Source organism: Chroicocephalus ridibundus, chromosome 2 (genome assembly GCF_963924245.1).
Source record: "Chroicocephalus ridibundus chromosome 2, bChrRid1.1, whole genome shotgun sequence".
NCBI lineage: Eukaryota > Metazoa > Chordata > Aves > Charadriiformes > Laridae > Chroicocephalus > Chroicocephalus ridibundus.
The window spans coordinates 24,477,457-24,499,705 of record NC_086285.1 but is presented as its reverse complement, the minus strand read 5'-3'; the positions used below and the strand labels follow the sequence as shown (position 1 = coordinate 24,499,705).

The 22,249-nt window shown below is 41.4% G+C and overlaps 1 protein-coding gene across 1 annotated transcript; it reads left to right on the top strand.

Annotated features, from left to right (window-relative positions):
• Window positions 1–1,602: 1,602 nt before the first annotated feature.
• Window positions 1,603–22,249, top strand: STEAP4 (STEAP4 metalloreductase). Its single transcript, XM_063323883.1, has 5 exons — window positions 1,603–1,715; window positions 17,231–17,686; window positions 19,039–19,566; window positions 20,193–20,357; window positions 21,390–22,249. The coding sequence occupies exons 2-5, from the start codon at window positions 17,231–17,233 to the stop codon at window positions 21,657–21,659; spliced, it is 1,419 nt and encodes a 472-aa protein (XP_063179953.1). The 5' UTR covers window positions 1,603–1,715; the 3' UTR covers window positions 21,660–22,249.

The following is a 22,249-nucleotide window of genomic DNA, read 5'->3' as shown; positions in this document are numbered from 1 at the left end:
CTTTCCTGCATTATTTAATATTCATGAGGTGTCGTTCCACTGGGAAATGGTTTCAAATTCTTTCTCTGCTTTTTTGTTCTTACACAGGATCTAAATGCTTAGATCACCTTGATGCTCTGAGGGGCGTAGCACTAGCCTTTATTTTCCATCTATTATGAATCTACATTTATTCCTCGTATATCTTCTGTAGGGTTAGCCTTGTGTTTTTAAGCTCTGCAAGTCAAACGTCCTCCTTTCCACTCCCTGCAGGTTTTAGTTTTAAGTGTAATAACAGTATTTTTGGCAGCATGCGAGTTGATGGGTCAGCTGAAAAGCAGCTGATAATGAATACTACACTGTTTAACCACAGATGCCTCCACTGACTTGGTGCCCTTTGCTGCTGTAGGAAATTCTAAGCCAGGTCATTCGCTTTGCCCATGCCATGCACACCTTGCTGACTCTCGCAAGCTCTTCCAAAGTGATATCACCTTCTTCAGTTCATGGATCTTTTCCAGTGGTTCAGGCATCACACTGGCTTGTGCTCTTTGTCACAGGGCACAAGTGGCACGGGCTGTTCCTGCCCTAAGTCTCAGACATGGTCTGATCTTTTCTCTAGAACTAAAGCTCTAAAATATAGTTTCTTCAGCCCTAGTGCAGTCAGATTGTTCTGAATGGAACTTTTCTTGTCCTTTCTTATTTTTAAAGCCTACTTCTATGTTCGATGTTCTCTATGCCTTCTCCTTTTTATAGTTTGTTTTCCTAGTTAGTTTCCAGTAAGTCTTCCAAAAACAAGCAGATATAAAAAGTATTTTTTTTAACTTCTTCCTCTTTACTGGCAGACATTGCTTGCAGATCTAGAGTGCAATATTATTTAAATCCCCTTCAATTCATTTTCCCAACTTCTTATAAAATCTCAGTGCTAGTGAGCTCTCTTAGCCCCTTTCTCCGATCTGGACTATGATCCAGTTCAGTGATCTCTTGATGCTCAAGGCATCTGTTTTGAATCATGTCTCATTCCAAACAGATGTGTAACATCAAGAGCTTTGCATCCTCCCAGAGGCTTATCCCTTAAAGACTCATTTCTCAATATGTATCCACCACAGGCTCTGGCTCCACCGGACACCTGTAGCTGCCAAGAACATCTAGAGAACCTCAGAGATCGGGTACTTTCAGCCACCCCCATGCCAAATTCCTTTACATCCCGATGGGGCATTCTTACTGTCCCTACCCACAGCTGGAATGGCACAGGAGAGCTGTGACACAAAAAAAAAGCAGCTCTCCTTCCAGGCAAATAGTTGTTGTGCTTCTACAACATTCTTGCCTTCTGCAATTCTCAAGGTAGCCTTCCAAGAGTTGGGAAACACAGCCAAACCTTAGCTCTGGCTGATAGCCAAGGGGCAAGTCAGTGCCAGCATGACAAAAGCAACCACAGCTTCACCTCAGCTGTAAATACAAGGGCTGGGACTTTCCCTGAGACTTTGATGGGAAGTTCTTTCACCCCGTGCAGGCAGACAGACAAGGCTTGCAACATCCCCTCGTCTCACCCTCCCCGTGCACTCACCCGTGGCTTCCACTAGATAAATGCCAGCGAGGCTGTCGGGGTTTCTGCACTCTGCTCTGGGCAACAGGACCTCTCTGCAGCTCTTGAAATCTCTCCTGCTCCATCACAAAGAGCATCTCACCAGCTGGGAAAGCACTGGCTTGCCCGGGGGGACTGCAGAAGGTTGAGTGCACAGGTGAGTTTGACACAGACAAGCCACAGGTTTTCTCACTTCCGCAGGTGGGAATGGGGAACAGAATGGCTAAACTGTCAACCTGAGACGTTTGGGTGGGCCTGGATTTAAGTTTTGAGCCCCTTACTCCAGCAGCCTCAGTAACTATTGTTGCAATAAGAGCGATGTACAAATGGTATTCAGAGAGCTTACATAGATAAGTTTATTTAATCTTCCAGAGGTGTTTGTTATAGTTAAAGAAGCGGAGAAAGCTTCTGCAAATAAGGATTGGTCAGTGGGTTTTATATGATGAAGCTAGAAAGCAGATTTTCTTTCTTAAGCCAGAGCCAAAGCTCTGGCTTGAACTTCAGTAGCAAGTGCAGGTACTTCAAGTGTGTTTGATTGACCCAAAATCATAAGTTATCACTAATAACAGTTGGAACTAATGATTCTTTTCACCTCTGGATTCATACGTGGATTTCATGTTTTCTCTTCTCATTCAGGCAGCATACCAATTTTAATCCTGTTTAATATTTTATAAGCAAGGGGCTTCAATGCTGCAGAAAGAAATGGATTTTTCTTAAATATTGTCTTATACCAGCTCCACATTATTAATTCAGAGAACATTTGCAGCTGTCAGAACTGTTCTTCAACTTTGATATAGGAAAATTTCATATCTCCTCTAAATCTGCAAACACAAACTGTCACTCAGACTATGGGCCAATTTTTTCAATACTGTTGAGACTTTATAATACGATGCAATTAGTGGAAGATAAAAATTCTTTTTTAGATGCGGCCTTCCTGAAGCTCCTAGATTTGTTAATAACAATGATTTAGACTAGCATGAAGTAGTAGTGTAATGACACGCCAAAATATTCCAGTAGTCATCGAGAAATCAATCATTTCTGTACTTTCTTCCTCCATATTGGAATTTTCTTATACAAGCATATTAAGCATTTTTCATATTTGTACAATTTTAGGCAGATGGCATGTTTTTAAATTACTTCTCTTAGTTGCAGGCAGAAAAGATAACCGGATAAGGGGTCTACTTTGTGTTGAGAAATTATTAATGAAGTGTTTTGCCTGCATGAGTGTTTTATTTCAGAGCAGGAGCTTACTTGGGAACTGCATCTGCTGCCCTCCACCATGTACCCTGCCGTGTTTCACGTCGCAGAGCAGGCTGGGGATGTACAGCCTTGGTTGCTCTTGGGTGAAACAATCCCACCGCTAATGGCAATTAAACTCACAGGACCAGACCAGGGCTACTCCAAAGTAAAAACCCCAGCAATGTGCCTACCATGGCCTCTGGGTGCTCAGAACCACCTTTTCCTCCCTACAAACACAGTCCCTCAAAAATACAGACAGCAGCCGAGGCTTTCAGGGAGAGTAATTAAAATCTGCATATTTTAAGGCCTCCCTCACTGCTTCCCAGTCTGTTTTTATTTAAACCTGTTTATTTGGTAACTTCAAGATTTGAGCCAACCGTTTCTCCCACTCTATTCTTAGTTACAGTGCTAGCAGAGCGGAACTGCAACATTTTAAACATTTTATTTTCTGTGGGACATTTTATAGATGTTGATGGGTTTTGACTTCATTTTTACTCTATTTAGATTTAATTCTTTTCTATTTAGATTTAAATATATTGACTTTGTGTTTTGAAAGCTGGTTTTGGGGAAGAAAAGGTAGGGACAGGTATTTGAATGTCACCTTTACGGATGCTTATTGCAGTTCAGATATGGGGGGGGGGGGTTGACCCTGCTTCCTCTAAAACAAAAAATTGGGGTGTTTTTTTTCCTCCTTTGACATCACTATTTAGACCCACATGCTCTATTCTTTTTCAAAATTTCTCCAACACGTATGAGAAGTGAGAGCACGGCTAATGAAATAGTAAATTCACTTACTGGATGTTGTCGACGGGGCTGTGAGAAATGGGTACGCTCTCAAATGTCCTCCTGGAGCATTTTCTGTGCTGCTGCCGCGGTTTGGGCAGGGTGCTCCGGCAGGCAGTGGGTGGCAGCTCCGGCAAGAGCTGGTTATATCGGTGCTTCTTGGAAATGGAGGAGGAGCAGGAATAGCTGCCAGCAAAAGCATTAATTAGAGACTGGCAAAGCTGCCTCCCAACTTCATAGTGACTACAGAGTACAGCCCTGGAGACGCAATTGCAAAGGTGGCTTCAAGCTATTTCTTTTACTTTACTAAACTGTCGAGGTGACCCCCTCCTGGTGGGAATACTGGAGGAATGGTCTAAACTTGGCGGTGGCAGAGTGCTGGCAGCACAGTTTCAGGCTACCTGGCTCAGGACTACTCTTCTCATGCTCGGCTGAGCTGCTTTGTGTGTCCCGCTGGCAAAGTGACGCAGATCACCCTGGTTCGGTGACAAGGCTAGGTCTAAACCTCCAATGGGAGATGCAGATCCCGTGACTTGCTTAGGAAAATGTAAGTTTAAGATTAAATCAGGAGCGAGGAGAGGTTCTCAGCTCTGGGTGATTTCCCTCCGTGTGCATTTCCCAAGTGGAGCAGCCTCACCAGGACAGATCTGAATGTGCAGAAAAACCATTTCCATAAACAGCATGATGTCCCATAAAAATGAGAATATTAATAAATTTTGTTTGAATTCTACAACCTGAACTGCACCAGAGCTTCATATAACTTGGCACTTCAAAGGTGCTTAATTATAATAATCTGCTACAAACTGCTTGATCAATGGTGGAAGCGGCTCAGCCATCCACCTCAGACAAGTTACAGCACCTGAGGACTGGGATCAAAGTGTTTTACTGCTGCCTGTCATCAATACATTAGTGATACAAACTATGTCAGCAAGTTTCTGTAGGCCTGTGGATAAACAAGCCTTAAGTGCTAAGAAATTTAGTGGAGAGGTTGATTGCCAAAGAGCAAAACACTTTCTGACATCATTAGAGCACAGGAATGTTTGACAAAGGATTTCTCTGGGGTGGTCCCATACTACAAGGGCTGTGAGAGCAGGAAATATGTAAAAAGACACGAGTACTCACAAGTGGGTAATTATGCAATAATCGTAATAGCATAAAATGGTAATGCAATATAGACAATGGGCTTATTCAGAAAACCCAGTTCCTCATTTTGTATTGCATTTCCTTGCTGGAGCCACAAGAGAGGGTCACCCTGCAGGAGGGAATTATTTTGTCCAATTAGGCAATTACAAAAGCAGCATGGCGTTTTGTTTCGTACCTCCTGGCACCTTCTTCTTTCCTCTTCCGCTAAGTTTAGTAAGAGCACATCAGCTTCTTATTTGTCTCTGCTCCATATCATGTCCCATGTACCTTCACTCCAATTACATAGGCAGGGCCTGGCACTCTCCTTTCTTGTTATTGCATGGTCTTGATGGGCAGAACCAAGAGCGTAACTTCTGCCTTGACCCCACATATTTCTCAAGGGTAGGAAGAAGAGATACCCAGTGGCCTTGACTGAGACCCAGGAGAAAGTAGAAGACAGAAACCAGAGTGCCCCCTCTCTGAAGGTGGCAGCCTCTGCGTAAGAGGGCTCAGGCAGCAGAGATTTATAAGAGACCCTGTGGAAGGTTTCCTCTGCCCCTATGCAGAGGACCATAGCACAGGAGAAGGCTGGCTGCATTACAAGCATCTCAGTAGCAATGCTGTGCTCCAAGAAGAGTATCTCCCTGGCAGAGAAGTTTCATTTGTACCAGGTCCTAGGCTAGGAGACGAGGTAACGACCCACTGCTGCGCACACCCGTCCCAGGGAATTACCACCAGCAGCTCCAGCATCTGCAAAACCTGAGCTGAACCAAAGGGAGCTTTGCTAAAAAAAAAAAAAAAAAAAAAAAAAAACCAAAAGAAAACAACAAAAAAAACTAGCTAGATTTTTCCAGTTTCTCGGTATAGGATGCTGCCCTCAAAAGTTCTGCAAATTTTTGATGAATCTCTGTATTTTTTTATTTTATTTTAAAAGCATGTTTTTAAATTCAGGCTTCTCAGCAGTTAATTTTCAAAGCCTGTAGCTTAAGGTTGTTGCTTAAAGACTCCTGATATCATTGGCTCAGTAAGAAGGGGAATTTCTTCCATCTTGAGAGAGAACTAGTTTTTAAAAGATTGCCTGGTAAGAATTTTTCCTTGATGAAAAATGCAACAGCATTTAAAACTATCTCTTTTTTTTTTTTTGTGAGGAACATAATTTCTTATTTCTGAAAATATCAGTGTTCATTTTGTCCTCAAGGCAGGCGTGTCTCTGCAGATGCCACTTGACTGCAGTCAAGTAGGAGAGGAAAATGTTCAAGTCCATGCAAAAGAAAGGAAGGAAACAAAAAGGAGCAAGTAAATACATTTAATGTGCTTCATACTAAGTGAATAAGGGAGCTGATAAAGTTACCCGCTGTTAAATTGCATGTCTTTACAGTTTTTTATAACAGCATTTTAGTGTATGGGCTTGTGTAAGCAAGAACAAGGATTAATGAACTTTCTGTAAAATCTGCTTGGCCCCGTTCCAGACATGTTGCAAATCCACATATATTTGTTTTGGCAAGAAAACTTCATATTCATGCTCCTTTTTCTTACATCTTTCATCGTACTCTCCCTCCCACTCCTCAGATTTCTAAGAGCGTAAGACAGCCAAGAACATCGTCACTGCGCCGCAGCAGCCACCTCGCCTTTGATTTTATCACGGGTGTTATGAAGCAACTGGGCTTCATTTTCTTCCCGCTTGTGCCAGCCTGGTCCAAAAGCAAATCAACGATTCCATTAGCATAAATGGGAAAAGAGTCAGGCTTGTCACACACTCCTAGAGCTCGTAATAAATATGTGGCTTGAACTCTTACATTTTTAGCGCTCTGAAGGTCTAGTTTTAGTTGGTTGCTAGTGTAATGCCAACTAATTCCAGTCTCGGTACTGATAGGCTATCAGTAAAAATGTCCCAAATAACACCCCTGCCTCGTCCTCCAGGCCTTTCGACAAACCACAATGACATAGGGTCACAACTGAAGAGCCATTTCTCACTCGTTTCCTTCTCTTTTGGTGGTACAGATATGCATGTGGGTGTGTGCATGTCATGGATTTTCCAGGGTGTCCATTATTTTAGCCTGATTTCTGTAGGAAGCGAGATTTTTCTGATCATGCAGAGGTATATGAGTGCATGTATGTTTATGTGTGTTCCTCAATCATTTTTTTAGTGATGATTTCAAACAAGTATACCAGGTGGAGAGAGGGCTCTGTTTTCATTATGTTGCATGAAAAAAGGCAGCTGAAGACCCCACGGAAGAGTCCTGAAAAACAAAAGACTATACTGTGACTATATACATTTAAAAGACCTAAAAATCCACATAAGAAGAAATGTTATAGGAGCCATCTCTTGTGATTGGAAAGAGCTTCAATCAGCGCTTGTAATCAGCCAAGAAACACAAACCCCTAGGAAGCCAGGCTTCATTATTTCTAGTGTTATTTCTTTGTGAGACAGAGCTATTTGTTAATGTCTCTAAATGTCAGATAAAAGATGCTCAGAAGAAGAGCTTCACAGTGAGGGGAAGACTCAGCAGGAATCCAGGAGGTGCTTCTCCATGCGCCGTGGATCTGAAAACGTATCTTTCAGAGTCTCAGGACTTCTCCTGGGCCAACTGGGATAAATCCGGTGCTCCCTGTGCTGTAGGCAGGTCTGTCTCGCCTTCTCACCCTTGCTCACCTTCAGGTGTTTTATGAAATATTTTCACTCTCCTTGCAGTTGACTAGGCTGGATTAAAGCTTAATACCTACACACCTCAGAAGAGTACAGCAGCCCTGAAAAGACTGAGAGAATTACTCAAGTTATTGCTGGGTCTTATGTGTTTATGGGAGCAGTTGGAGGTGGCGAGATTTCCAGTTCTCTCAGTGCTTTGCTATGATTTAGACAACATTAAGCACATCTATTTAGGCCTATACTTCATCTATTTGAAGAGCCTTTAGGCAGCTTTAGTGTTCTCCTGATAAAAAGTGAAGATGTGGGAAACGCAATGTCCTCTTCTAGGAGGATTTATTGTCTCAAACAATTATTTTCTATCAGCTTTGTCAAAACTTGGAGCCCAGGATTTTCTGCTGAGAAGAATAGCAGATATTCATGTGCTTGAAAGAAAATTCATGAATAATTTGTTGTAATTCGTGTGTTAGGAGCTATTCTGCTATTTGCTTTATGTGTTTCAGTACTGGCTTAATCATGGGAGAGTAGTTTAGCCACATGCATTTCAGTTTTAGGTGTATCAAGCAACAGAAAATGCAATTTATAATTTAGGGCAGATTTGGTTCTACAACTGCCAGCTTATAACAAACAGTATTTGTTACAGAGCGTGTTCTTTCTCTCTCTGTGGGAATGGTAAAATGAAATTTTAAGTAAATGAGATTGCCTCAGAGTAGTGTACATGCCTTTCTGAGGAGCCTTTTTAAATCGCATTTCACCTGTTTTCCAAGCTACACCAGGATTACTGAAAATTATGCATGTGTGAAATACCTTATAAAGATACTTGCAAAGCTGCAGTACTACATATGTAAGAAATGAAGTAGTAATCACTCTCTGTCTCTACTATATTTAATGGGCTACTATATATCATTTTAGTGTATTAGGGTATTTATCTAATACACACCTTTTCATCATTGTTTGCAAGACAAAGCTGGATTCTCATTTACAAAAAAAACCAAACCAAAACAAAACAAAAAAAAACCAGCCAGGGGTGGCTTCTGCTTGTCAGTACATGCAATAAACAGCTAAGACAATAATGAGAATTAACTCTATTCCTGAAAGAAATTGTTTAATTTTTAAGAACTTGACAGCATGGGAAACTAAAAATTACCAACCAAAAAAGTTTAATACCAAACAAAAATACATACTCATTTACTTATTTGGTTGAAGTTCACCATGCCCCGCCACAGGTATTCAAGGATTTGAAGGAAACAATGAAAAAGGAGACTGGATATATATATATATTAAAAAAAAAAAAAAAAAAAAAAAAAAAAAAGACAAAACCCAGCCAATTCCACTGCCTTTGACACTCTTGGTTACAACCTGTTCTTCATTGCCACCAGCACGAGTACGTGCCATTAGCACGGTGCCAAAGCACCATGGCTACCACAAGTGCAGCCCACCCATGACTGAGAAGGATGTAGGTTGATCGGGTAGGGAAGGATCTGGTGTACACGGAGGCTTTGGGGAAGCAAACCTGATTGAACCTGTTCAGTCTGTTCAAAGAGGTATGAGGAAGGTCTGCAGGACGCAGGACACCTCCAAAGGGCTTATTTTCAGCAGTTCATTCATAAATACCAACTCAAGATCAGCTCACAGATGCCCAGCAGGATTAAGACGTGTAATCGTGTCAACTCTGACAGCGTGCTGGCCTTTCTCTCTGTCATGGTGGTGAGAGTATGGTTTCAAAGCATCTTGGAAGAGACACGCTCTGAATCTCTGTTGGTGAAATGAGTTGCAATGTGCTCAGCCCTGCCCGTGTGGTTCAAACCATGTAAACAAGTTCTTGTAGGGAACTGCATGTTTTCAGGTGCTTCCTGACCAGAGAGATACAGAGCTTTGGCTGAAAAAGACGTTTAGCAGAGGCTCGAGGACTTATATATGTGGATGCTGTGTGAGACAGTTCAGCTGATCCTTGCTGTAATGATGAGAGATTTGGGGGAAAAAAAGGAAACAGAAACAGACAAATCCTCTGTGTTAAAAGAGCAGTGGAGTTAAGGTGAGATGTAAGAAGTCATGTCAGCAGCTTAAAATGAGGTCTACAGGAGGGCATAGTCTAAACCCAAATCGCTTATCCCAGATGTGCCGGTTTCACTACAGAACAAGCAGAGTTAAACACCAAAGGGTAGGGAACCTGAGGGAAGAATTAACTTCTTTATGCAGCAGGATACTACCAGAGTTCAGCTGTGCAATGGACTACATTTAATAAGCTCCGAAGTGTAAACCCAAGCGTCTCCCCATCGCTATAGAGAAATAACCCTTTTGAAATCTGGAGGAACAAGCTTTTTCTGGAAAGGTGAACCTAGCAAACAGACTGTTCGTACTGATATTCTATTACATGAATCACTGGAATATGCAGTCAATACTGCTGTCATGACTCATGTATAGCTGTATATGAATTAATGCAGATGAATCTTCCCCCAGCATGCTATATAATCGGCCAGATGTATTATGTTAGGACCTTTATTTGCCTTCAGAATGTTGTACTAAAACAATGGCAAGCTGCTCCAGAAAGGCCATTCTCATGCCTTGCACTGTTTATTATTTGCACAGTGTAACAAGAGTCCCTGCTGATATTTACAAGGAAATAGCACTCAAAATATTTAGTTTACTTAGGAAGAGGGCCTTTGATACTTCACTTTTAAAAAGTTACGCTCCCATAATATTTGTTCTGCACGTAAACTTTATGACTACCTTTGGGATTATGATTTTTAAAATGAGCTCAAAAAGAAAAAAGAAAAAAAAGATGATAAACGGATCAGTGTTACAAACCTTGAGACTACCTCCTCAGTAGACAACACCATAGCCTACCTGGGTCACAGCTGTGCTGGCCATGAACTCTCTTCTTACTCTACTCATAAACCTTTCTTTTACATGGCTATGGATCAAACTCCCGGCAATGCTTTGGCCATTTGTCTTCTCATACTACTCATATCCTGCTTCATCTTCTACAATTTTGCCCTGAATCAAGAGACAAAAGAACACAGACTTAGTCAAAGGCTTTGGAAAATGATAGAGGGGAAAATACAGAGGTTTTGTAATGGCTGGGAGCCACCACAGGCCACCAGATAAGATCAAGTGCTCAAAAATTGACTCGTCCATCTAGCGGAATATTAAAAAGATTATACCAAATTCTGAAGGTGGGAAGATGATGTTCCATCAGAAGTACAATTTGAGAGGAAAATGAGGTCAAAAGGTTTGACAGCTCATTAAAGAAACTATGTTAAAAGCAGAAACATAAAGTTTGCAATGCAGAGGAGGGTCTGCAGTAAGACAGCCACGTGGCTGGAGCTGTGAGTTCCTCAGAGACTTCAAACTCAAAAAGCATGCATAAACCAAAATCTATGGACAAGTGCAGAAGAATAGTACTAATATGTTGATAAGATTTAAAAAGCCACAGCACAAAAAGAAATGTAATTAGTAAGGTACGTCTAGAATAACAAGAAGTTTCCTGTATAAACATAAAATGTTAAAGGAAAATCAAGAAGAGCATTGGTCCACGACTCAATGGAAAGAAAGCTATTGACTAGTGAAAGCCAACTCTGCAATGCCTATTTCGCTCTTTCTTCGCTAGAAGGGTCAACAGTGATAGCAAAGTGGCAAAGAGCTGAAAATTCCAGCTAGATGACAGAAGAAAGAGATTACGCTGTGCTTAGGTGAGTTAAATGACCTGAGATCAGTGAGGAATGAGAGAATTCACCTCACATTGTGCAGGAGATAGCTGAAGCATTTCCACAGCCATAAATAACTATATTTAAGAACTGTGTGGAAGAGGTAAAGTTTCGAACGACTGGAAAGGCAAGAATAACAGCTATCTTAAAAAGTAAGAAGAAAGATGAGATGCAGAATTATGTCCCAATCCATTTAAGTACAATTCTCAAACAGAGGGAGCAAATAGAAGATAAGAAAGAAATGGGTTATAGGCACATGGATTAATCAAGAACAAATCATTTCAAACCAACTTCATTTCCTCTTATGACAGGATAAAAGGGATTGGGAATCACAGAGGCTATACAACTTGACATGGGTGAAGTTTTTAGTATGGTAAATGTTAGAGAAGATTTTCAAAAACATACTAGGAAAATGTAGCCTAGGTTAAACTAATATAAGGTAAAGTTCTGCAGAACTATCATTTTCAGTCTCTCAGTTGATCTACATTTACTGCAGATATACAGGGGGTCTCTCCTGGCAAAAGTCCTGTTCCAGAATTTCGTTAAATGGTGTAGATGCCGGAATAGGCACTACGCTTATGAAAGCTGACAATCTGACAAAGCCGAAAAGGGCTGCAAGCACATTAGAGGACAGGCTTAGAAATCAAAATGATCTTGACGAATTGAAGCTACAGTTTGAAAAAATATGGTGCTATTCAACAGGGACAAGTGCACGATAGAGCTCTGAGTCAGAAAAAAACACAGAAGTCGAGGATGGAGCAGTTGGCATGGGAGCAGTCCAATTAAAGGACTGGGTGTAACAGGATGCATTTACCTCAGTATTTCAGTTCCGATCAGATGTAGAAGCAGATCACCACTTACCGAGCTTTGCTTTACACCACAGAGAGCTCTTGAAGCACATGAAACTAGGTTCCTTTCCACGAAAGCTGAGCCAGAAGACGTGCTTTAGGTGCACCCTGATGCACTGCAGCTGCTAATGGGCGCTCAGGCTGTGGTACCAGACCAAAGTTAGCCCAAGGTGGAAAGCTCTGACACGTGGATAGTGTGAACACCATGTGCTCAGCATCAGCTGTTTCACTCCACATCTTGGTTCCTGTTGCCACACATTACTTGTTAAAGAACTCATAGCCTCAATGCATCACAAGGTGAATCAGCTGTGAATAAGACAAATGTGACAGTGGGATGATGTGTTGTCTGCGAGGCAAGCGAAGCAATCCTTTTCTATCTGGTAAGATCTCAGCAAGAGTACTGCGTTCAGTTTTAGCACCATATTTAATTAACAGTTGGAGCAATTTAGCCTAGAAAGATCAGAAGAAAGCCATGAGAAAAATCATCACTCTCAGAAGCATGAGTTGCAGGGAATGATCTAGGGGTGTTTTATCTAGAGAAGAAAAGGGTAAAATGGTAACAGCTTTCATGTCCAACAAAGGCTGCTGCAAAGAGAAGGGGGATAAATTGACACCTGTGTCTACTGCGGAGGAGGCGATATAGATTAGACATAGGAAAATCTGCCTAAAGGTATGGGAGAAAGCAGTAAGCGAGGAAGACTTCAGGATCCACGGCACAGGAAGGTTTTACAAACAGGTTAGACAAGCATCTTGGTTTAGACATAGTTCATCCTGCCTTAGGGAGGGAGATGGACTAGATAATGTCATGAGAACACTACCAGAGTTATTTGTTTTGCTTCTTTTTCAAATGTAAATGGTAAAATTACTATTTCCTTCTCCTTTCATCTTGCCTTTCTACCTTTTGAATCATTCCACTGATCTCCCATCTGCCATTTCACGTTGCATCTTTCTGATCTTTCCATTATCCATCCCAGTCTACGTCTCAGTCCCATCTTTGCCTTTCCACTTTCGGCACTGTACTTCATCTGCGGCATTGCTTCTGCTAGAAAATCCTTCCTTTTTCCCATGTGCAAGGCAATGTGCCTGTCTTCATTCAAATTCCTACATAACCAAAGTATTTACATATAATTGCTGAACAAAACATTGTACCTTCATTCAGCTCCCCTGCTGTTTATGTAGTGGGTAGAAACAACAGTCTTGCACAGTTACCTTCTTTTCTTCTTTCAGTGCCACCCTTTATCATTACTGACGAAGAGGTAATCAGCTCAAAGATTACCAGCATTTTCCTTAAAATAGGATAATTCACTGTATAAGAATACAGCAAGCAACAATGCAGAAGAGAAACAACACGGTTAAACATTACAGAAGCTTACATGGATTATCTTTCAAATAACAAAAGGCATCACTAGTGCTTTAATATTAAGAGGGATGGATATGAGCAAAAATATTATGTATGGATACAAATCTCTATGGCTTTTTCTCAGATAGTATATGGCTACATATATAAAACAAGAGGTAATGAGTACCGCATGTTTGTTTGCTGGTATTTCTGCTTTCTGGCACTTTGAGAGCGCCCAGCGTAACCCACGGGCACAGAGCAGACCCCCACTGCCATCGGTTGCTTCCTGAGACCCCCTGGACACCAGACTGGCCCTGTGTTCCCTGTGATGTACTTCTGCTTCACATCCTTCGCACTGATGTACGACAATAAAACACCTTGTCCTATAGAAAATGAGTATCTTCTCGCATTGCAGCTATCACTGTCGCGGACTCTGGGAGGCCGTTTTCCTTATTTTGACTTTACACCCACCTGGTTGCCATCAGAGGCTGCATTTTGTTCAAATACACACAGCAAAGCCAGAATTTATCTATGCACGGTCTATGTGCCCATAACCTATTGCCTGAATTAACCTCCAGAAGTTCACTGCAAAGCCAACAACCTTCTCGTAGTGCAACAACAGCCAGCTGGCACAAAGGCATGCTGGAAGGAAGGAAAAAAGGATTCAATGGAAAAAATGTATTTAATTTCCCTCTTTGTTAGAAGGAGGCATGGTCCAGAAGGCCTGGGATTTAAATGCAAACTTGCCCTGTTTTATATGTGATTTTCAGAGGTAGCAGATGCACTATTAATTTAATATCAGTTTTTCAATACACTGAATTTGTTAAAAAATTCACTGGTGACCAGTTTATTTCTGATATATAACTTGAAACATTATAACAGCTATGGGCATCCCTATTAAGTAATTCTTAAAAAGAAAAGGTAAATTCTGCTTACTTTATTCAAGCAAATTCTCATGGTATTAAGATAAATTAGACCACCAGCATTAAAGGCAGCATTAATGCTCTTCAGCTTTCTATGCAATAATATTCACTGTCTTTTACAAGTCCCTTTACATCTTAGATAGTGCTCCAAGAAACTGTAATTTGAAAAAAAAAGAATGTTCCTTACATTAATTTTCCTTTTCATCTCCCTCTTTATCTCTTTTCTGGCAAGGCGAGTTCAGTGTTCACTAGCAAATGAGATGTTCAGCATTAGTGAACAACGGAAGCACTTATTTCTTGCTGGTGAATCCATTTCTTTCATAAGCTCAAACAAAACATAACTTTAACCAATCTAACAAATACATTACCTGATAACATCCATTTGAGGTTTGTTTTTTTTTCAGAGAGGAGAATGATTTTCATAGTTCACTCAGCAATAACTTAATGATTTCTCGAGGGCAAAACCAGAAGTTTTCAACTGGACATGTATGTTACAAATAAGTTTTACTTTTCATTTTAGATACAAGCTACTTTGTTAAAAGGAAAAATTAAGAAAGGAAAGTTGAGTCTTACTGGGTACTGAGTTGGACCATTTGTTAATGTTATATATGCAATTCTTATGTTCTTTTTGAAATGCAGACTATCCCCAAAAAGGAATTTTATAGCTTTAGTCACATTAGAGCCTTGTGGGACATTAATAAAACCCTCAGAGAATGATTTTTAAATATGTCAAAGGACTTTGCATTTGTATGCATGTGTCAGAGCGCACAAATATGCAAGACACATTCAGATGGGTCCCTTTGAGAATCTATTTTCATGCTCAGTGTGTTACTTGACGAAGTACACAGAGCCCAGTTGGGCAGCTGGGACTGCAGCTTCAGGAGAGCTGGAATTAACACCCTGCTGGGCTGCAAAGCCTCCCGTGGGACCTGCACGAGCCACACAGGCCACGAGCACACAGACCCTCGGGCCCTTCTCTGCCTGACTCATTGCCTTCGCCTAATGACCTGAAGCAAACTCCCTTGGCAGGTCTCTAAGTCCCAGGTCTCACATAGCTCATTGCAAGAATCATAGAATGGTTTGGGTTGGAAGGGACCTTCAAGATCATCTAGTTCCAAGCCCCCCGCCATGGGCAGGGACATCTCCCACTAGACCAGGCTGCTCAAAGCCCCATCCAGCCTGGCCTTGAACACTTCCAGGGATGGGGCATCCACAACTTTGGGCAATCTGTTCCAGTACCTCACCACCCTCACAGTGAAGAATTTCTTCCTAACATCTCATCTAAATCTACCCTCTTTCAGTTTAAAACCATTACCCCTCGTCCTATTGCTCCACTCCCTGATAAAGAGTCCCTCCCCATCTCTCCTATAAGCTTCCTTTAGATACTGGAAGGCCGCTATAAGGTCTCCCTGGGGCCTTCTCTTCTCCAGGCTGAACAACCCCAACTCTCCCAGCCTGTCTTCATAGCATAGGTGCTCCAGCCCTTGGATCATCCTTGTGGCCCTCCTCTGGACCCGTTCCAACAGGTCCATGTCTTTCCTGTGCTCCCAACTAGAACAGCACTGCGCAGGCACTGGTGCCAACTGGGGGCTAGCTAGCTACATACAGAGCTAGTTCAAGCCAAGAATCTTCCCATACACTTCTCAGAATAAGCGTTTCTCTGCCTATCTTGCTAGTGAAGCTTATACCCTACAGCACAGGCCAAAAAAATTTGTGCATCCCTGAGCCATGGCCCTTAACGCCAGGTCACGGCAGGGTAGGGGGAAGTTCAGGCTTGATTTTTTTATTCACCAAACAATCGCAAGTTTTGAGCCAAACGATTTAAAATTATGCTAGAGTTTTAAAAAGCAAAAACTGTTCTGGCTGTCTATAAAATATAGAATAAAGCGAAGAGTATAATCTCAGTCATTTTAAAAGGCAGTTTCATACTGAGCGGTGCTTCACAGAAGAATGTAAGCACAGGGTTAATACACAGGAATAGCAAAGCAATTGTTTTGAATCTAGCTAACCATTCCATGCATTTCTTTCCTGCAAATTGGAAAATTGGTTATTCCCACAGCTTTATTTAAGACAGTCACCTGTGAGGCAGGGAAAGGCTTGAATCAGGTATCCGGCGAATTAAATGACTGATCTAAGTACTAAATTACTGTCCGGTCCAACAGAAGGGTCTCTCAAGATCTCCTGTTGGCGGTCTCCCTTCAAGCCTTAGGTTTTCTGGTCTGAGTTCACCTTTTGCAGAGAGAGAACAACAGCATGTGGGCCTACTGGGAGACCTTTGGAGCAGACCCTTTTGATTCTGTATTTGTATCATGGGTCTCACTCTGCAAGTACAGAGCGTACGTACTGCTATGGCATGGATAATACATTAAAGACTTTGAAGCTTCCAGGTACAGTGATAAAGGAGGACAGATAAAAACCTCAAAGAGAATTTCATTATGAGTAATATATAAATATCAGAAATAAATGTTCAACATGAAATATTTCAATTCTGCTGTTCAAATGCTTCACAGGACATTCTTCAGGAAATTGAAGAACAATAATAAAACAAACTGGCACTGACTACTCGTACTAAGGAAGTACTGTGGACAACAGATAGATTTGTAGCTATCTTTTATAATATCTCTTCTTCCAGTATCTTACAAAAGACCTCCCAGGTTCTAATCTGATTAGAAACACACGCCTCTTCAATGTTTTTCTATAGCATAAGAAAGCAGAAATTACTCTGAAATGCGTGCAAGCCTTGCTCTCTGTGCTCCTGTATCCTTTCCTCCTGCTTTCCTTTTGAGAGCGGAAAACTGCAACAATTCAGCTGAATGTTAATATCCATAAAATGGATGGAAAAGAGGGTGCTGTAAGAGATGGAGCAGTGAATATCCAGAACTGTTTTTTAAAAACTGTACAGAAATCTTCTGAGAGTGTGTATTCAGAATAGTGTGCAGGAAGCATATTAAGTGGCAAGAAAACTCTCAGATATTTGTTTTGTATAGCCAGAGTGGATGCTAACCTTCCATTGTCAAAAGACTGATGTTTTGCTTAGTTTGTTCCTATTTTATTTTTTTTTTAACAGATGAATAAAAATTCTTCCAACATAATGGCTTTGGCTCCTAACACTTCTAACAAAAGAGAGACAGTGTGCATATTTGGAACTGGAGATTTTGGAAGAGCTCTGGGGCATAAATTGATTCAGTCTGGCTACCCCGTGGTGTTTGGAAGCCGGAGCACACAGACATCCAGCCTAATTCCCAAGGAGGCAGAGGTGTTGAGCCATGCAGAGGCAGCGCAGAAAGCTGCCATCATCATCATAGCAATCCAGAGGCAGCATTACAACTTCCTGATACCACTAGCAGAAATCCTCCGTGGAAAAGTCTTGGTGGACATCAGCAACAACTTAAAAATAAACCAGTATCCCGAGTCCAACGCAGAGTATCTTGCTCAGCTGGTGCCCGGTGCGAAGGTTGTGAAAGCCTTTAACACCGTGTCAGCCTGGGCCTTGCAGTCGGGCACCCTGGATGCGAGCCGGCAGGTAAGACTGAGCAACGGGGGATTCCTACATCACAGAGTTATATATCCTATGGCTTCTTAACAGCTAGACAAAACACACAGGGGACATATGAATCAGAGAGGGCTGAGATGGAATTTTCACTATAATTGTCCATTTCAAATTAAATGTGAGCTAAAATTTACTATTGGTTTGTAATATGGCATGACAAGGAATATCAGTAGCTTGCCTCTGAACTTGGCAAGGTGTTCAGAGACACTAGAGAAGCAAGGAAAGAAAGACAGCAGAGACAGAAAAAGAGAGAGCAAATCACGAGGAAATGAGGGCTGCATCAGTCATTCACCAGGACTGAAAAGTTAAACAGAAAGGAGATAGGAGGAATATATCAAAGCAAGAATAAAATGAAGAGAGCAAAAAGAGGGAGGCAAGGGGGCAATAGATGGGGCAATAGAATGAGTATGGGCAACAGAAATGAGCTGGAAGGTGAACAAATTAATAAATCAGAATCCATCACCACAGAAGTTTAACACAACAACAGTGTGTGAAAACCATTTTAACCCCCTCCTTAACCACGGGCCAGCGAGCACAGAGCTGGTCATAGGAAGCCACACAACAGCTTACTTGAAGACAAATCATTTATTATTACCCTGTTTTCTGCCGCTCTGAGGGATAGTGCTCTTGTACAACACACGGTTTCAGCCAGCTACTCAAACCATTGCTACCTTTGCTTTCTGCTGCCAGATAAATGGTTTTGGATAAATTAAAGACCCAAGAACTTCCAAGCCTAGGCTCTACAAGCCTTCAGCACATCAACAAGAGCAGAAATTGCCCCTTTTCTCCCAGTTCCAAAAGGAGTATTGTCTTGCATACTTACAGAAAAGGTGGTTTCTTCACTATTTTACTAGACTTGGAAAGAAATAATATTTACTTTTGTGATAGGGCAATCACGTTTTAAAAATCTCTGTCCCCAGTTCTCTGGAGTCCTTTCGGACCAATGTAGCAGCAACTGAAAAATTTTCTGTTATTTATTTCTACAAAATCTTGTTCTTACAAACTGCTTGCAGGTCTTCCAAAGAATACGCCAAGTCGTCTAGGCAAAGACTTGTACTAAGCGCGTTATACATTGCTCTTTTCAGATACAAAATTTTACCACCTGAAACAATCTCCTTCCCCAAAAGAAAGACTCATATTCTTAGTTCTTGGACCTTTTCACCAAGAAAGTACCAAGAGGCTACTTTTTGCCTATAAATGAAGGCCAGCAGGGAAGACAAGTAGCCTAGGAAGCTTGTGCTCATCGTCCATACCCAGGCAGGACGGCAGTAGAGGATGTCACAAAAGTCTGTCTAAATAACAGTTCTGTTTGTGTTTGGTTGCAGGTGTTTGTCTGTGGAGATGACATGGAAGCTAAACAAATGGTGATGGATATTGTTCGTGCACTGGGTCTCACTCCGTTAGATCAGGGATCTCTCTTGGCTGCTCAGGAAATAGAAAACTACCCTCTGCAGCTCTTTCCAATGTGGAAGTTTCCCATCCTTTTGTCCCTTGGCCTAATCGCATTCTTCTTCTTCTACTGTTTGATTCGTGATGTAATTTACCCTTATGTTTACGAAAACAAAGACTACTCATTTTTTATTGCAATTTCCATTACAAATCGTATCTGCCCTATATTGGCACTCATCCTTCTCGCCCTGGTGTATCTTCCTGGTGTACTTGCTGCAATTATTCAGTTATACAGAGGTACCAAATACCGCCGTTTCCCAGACTGGCTGGACAAATGGATGCTGTGTAGGAAACAACTCGGACTGGTAGCCTTGGCATTTGCTTCTCTGCACGTTTTGTACACTCTTGTTATCCCAATTCGATCCTTTGTAAGATGGAGAATCAGCAGTCAAACCGTCTCCCAGGTAAGTTTTGCTCCCTGCTCTATGTCTTCCTTTCTTCTGGCTCTGTTACAAATACTACCTTCTATCTTGAGCTTCAAAAATTCACGTGGACAGTCTAAAGTTCTTTACAATATGATTATTTTTCTTGTTTTCTGTGATCCTTTTAACCATTGGGATATCCAAAGTTTGTTGATATTATGTTGAGTTGACGGGATTTCTAGCCTCAATCTTCCTCCTAGATAGTTTACATATTAATAAAATAAGCAGGAAAAATGTAAACTTTTAAGAGTAATTTAAAGAAACATATTTTCCTATTTCTTCATATACCTTTAAGAATGGCACATATTTGATGTTTAAAATGGCACATATTTTGACTTTCTGACCTTATTTAACAACAAAGGATCACATACCTCTCCACAACGGTAGGTCTACAGCAGTATAAAACATGCACCACAATTACAGGTACATGGAACCTGTATGTAATATAACGCCTCTTCTTCTTTTTGAGTAGGCATTCAAAGTAAACCTCCAATAATTTTCAGAGAGTGAATGTATAACATTTATCTCCTAGTTACCTTAAAGCATATTCTTTCTCCATATTGATCCTAAAACTGTTATCACTAAGATACACCCTGCCTTTTTTTCAGGCACTGAACAATAAAACAGAACCACTCGACACCACTAATGCCTGGCTTAGTGACTCTTATTTGGCTTTGGGGATTTTAGGATTTTTTTTATTTGTTCTTCTGGGAATAACTTCCTTGCCTTCAGTCAGCAACAATGTCAACTGGAGAGAATTTCGATTTGTGCAGGTAAGAAAAAGACTTATTCTAAAAAACCTTCTTCCCTTATAAATTATGACCACAGGCAGGTTTACTAGAGACTTAAGGCTTTCCTCCATTAGTATCTCCAAACGTGAATGTGTGTACTATCCGCCATCACACAGTGTAAAAAAAAAAATGTGTGTTCATCAGGGTGCCCGACTGCTCACCTGTAAAAAAACACAAATTCTCTGATAGCTGCTTATGGTACAACTGGGATTACTGCATTAACAAGAGAAAATTGGGAAGACGTGTGCTCCTAAATGACAAACAGAAAATTAACACTGTGGAATTACCAAATTCCACACTTACACTAAGTCACAAAATATTTTAGCCATTTATTGGGCTAATTTTGTTGGTTCACATGATAATTCCGTTAAAATGGGTCAGAAAATTGACTTTATAACTCAGATGCTCTCAGTGCCCAGCATCTAAAAAGAATCTGCAATTTCTGCAGACTCTAAGAACTGCTGTGCCTATAAACAGGCTGCCCTTGGTAACACTACAATCTCAGCCCCCCGTTCGAAGGAAGCTTGGTGTAAGCTGCCGTGCCTCTGCAGGAGCTGGGCCGGCAGGGGAGGGCAGGCAAGGGAAGGGGAAATTACTATCAATGAATGTTTTATCAAGGCCAAAAACTTGCACAGTATGGTAGTTCTGGATGGATTAGCACTACAGCATATAAAAGCTTGGATCTCTCCACTGAATTTCAGCATTTTCTCTGCATTTTCACAAATACGACAACCACTAGGCAGTATGTGTGAGCTAGCAAAAACTATCAGGATTGATGTTGGAGAAAAAAAAACAAAGAAGTGTGTTTCACCTAGATCCATTTGAATTAATCTTTATTTAAAAACAATAAGACCCTTTATATTATATAAAATAATTTCATTTCAGAAGTCCTCAATTAGTCCCAAAGTTTGCACATTCCACAAAGCTTAACATGTCCTGTAAATTGAATTTGTTCTGGTTTAATTTACTGTTTTAACCTCCACTTCTTTCTTTCTTTCCTTTGTTCTCCCCTAGTCCAAACTGGGATATCTGACCCTTGTTTTGTGCACTGCACACACGATGGTTTATGGTGGAAAGTGGTTCCTGAGCCCGTCATCGTACAGATGGTATCTTCCAAACGCCTATATGCTCTCCCTCATCATTCCGTGCACTGTACTGGTTATCAAATTTGTGCTGATATTTCCTTGTCTAGACAAACCTCTCACACGAATTCGACAAGGCTGGGAGAGGAACCCCCAATACTCAGAACAGTCAAATTACATTATCAACAAGTCTGCTGTATAAGTAGACTAACCTGTTTGTATTATCAAAAATAAGAAAAAAATTATTATGAAGGCATATCAAAATAAAGTCCTGAGGCTCCTTTATCTGGAGAGTGAGAGAAAAAGTGAAAAACTTGGCCAGGCCCTGAGTAAAATAAAGCCACCCCAATGACAAGCTTAAAATAAAAATGAAGTGAGGCCGGTGAGCTCCTGCACCCCAGGCATGCTTTCACACATTGCTCAGTAAATTCCCCCTTGCCCATTCACTCTCCATTCCTAAGAAGGGTACGGGAGAAGTAAGTGGTGCTCCATGTCTCTCCTCAGTCGTTCCAAACCTCCTCCAGGGCTGGGCAGAACCAGAGTAACCTTTGGCGTTAGATGGCACCTGCTCCTCTTCCTTGTCCTGCCCATTGGGACTCAGGTCTACACGCACCCACACGGATCCACACCCACACGTGCACGAACACACACCCTGCTTCCATCCCCAAAAGCCACCAGCACCCATAGAACGGGTGCAGGATGGATGCTGCTTGAGGAAGAGCTCTCTTCCTCTCAGCATTAGTTTATCCTCTGATCTGAAAGTGACCTATGTTCATACCTTAGCCATAGTTG

Bases quoted from the DNA above. Each gene is read 5' to 3' on its own strand.
- STEAP4 (XM_063323883.1), top strand. From the start codon at position 17,231: ATGAATAAAAATTCTTCCAACATAATGGCTTTGGCTCCTAACACTTCT. The intron at 19,567-20,192 runs GTAAGTTTTGCT...CCTTTTTTTCAG, and splicing joins GCAGTCAAACCGTCTCCCAG to GCACTGAACAATAAAACAGA. The intron at 20,358-21,389 runs GTAAGAAAAAGA...GTTCTCCCCTAG, and splicing joins GAGAATTTCGATTTGTGCAG to TCCAAACTGGGATATCTGAC.